The sequence below is a fragment of the Cariama cristata genome, unplaced genomic scaffold, assembly GCF_000690535.1.
Source record: "Cariama cristata isolate BGI_N322 unplaced genomic scaffold, ASM69053v1 scaffold42085, whole genome shotgun sequence".
NCBI classification, from domain to species: domain Eukaryota; kingdom Metazoa; phylum Chordata; class Aves; order Cariamiformes; family Cariamidae; genus Cariama; species Cariama cristata.
In genome coordinates, this window is record NW_009620038.1 from 1 (window position 1) to 962 (window position 962).

General features: G+C 35.6%; 1 protein-coding gene across 1 annotated transcript in view; it reads left to right on the forward strand.

Annotated features, from left to right (window-relative positions):
• Positions 1–19: 19 nt before the first annotated feature.
• The window catches only part of RBL2 (retinoblastoma-like 2), a 21,130-nt gene continuing 20,187 nt past the window's right edge, over positions 20–962 (forward strand). Inside the window, exon 1 of the mRNA XM_009701457.1 lies at positions 20–216. Within this exon, the coding sequence (XP_009699759.1) occupies positions 38–216 (179 nt within the window). The 5' untranslated portion in view covers positions 20–37. The remainder of the gene's footprint in view (positions 217–962) is intronic.

Consider the following 962-nt stretch of genomic DNA (forward strand, 5'->3'; position numbering starts at 1 on the left):
GTTTGGTATTTTCAGCTTGATCGAGTTTTTTAACAAGATGAAAAAGTGGGAAGACATGGCAAATCTGCCCTCCCAATTCAGAGAACGAACTGAGCGATTAGAGAGAAACTTTACAGTTTCTGCAGTAATTTTTAAGAAGTATGAGCCCATTTTTCAGGACATTTTCAGATATCCTCAAGAAGATCAACCTCGTCAACAGAGAGGAAGAAAACAGAGGTAAATTTCTGTTATTTTCAGACTGATTTTAGAGCATTACTGTTAGAAAATTATAATGAAGTTCCTCAGTTGTTTTAGTTGTATTTTTTTACTGTATTTTTGTAGTAGTTCTTTGTAATATCGGAGCTGGTCTGTCTGTCCTTGCTGGCAGTAATTTTTGAATCTCTTTTTCAGTTTGTCAGATCTGACAGAGTGCAGGAAATCCCAAAACTGCTAAATTTCTATGAATTGGGGGGCGAGGGAAAGGGGAGAGATTAAAATCAGCCTGTAGACAAGAGAAATACTAGTTTTTCTAAGATGGGAAAGACTGGAGGAATTTGATCATTGTACGATCTGTGCAGCCTCAATGGTTCATAGAACAACTCAGCCTGTTTCACTGGCTAGTAATTCCCATAGTTTTCTTCACAGATGCGGATCTTCTGACTATTTTACTTTATAGCAGAACCTTTGTTTGTTTTTTACTGTTCGTATTAGGAGTGCTATGAAAATTAAGTGCTAGTCTTCTTTTCTGATTATTCTGATCTTAACAAAATTTCGTCTGTTTGTGCCAGCATTTAGCGTGGCTTGTGATTTCTGGTAGTTAGTAGAGAGTGATTTACTCCCATTCATTATTCTTTCCTCTTCAGTACCATGAAGTGCCATTGTTTAGTTGCTTTTATGTGAGCTTTTTTGGTGTTTTTTATTTTATTTTATTTTGTTTTAATTTTTCTAATATTTCCAGGCTATTTCTTAGCTGGGTTTTTTGC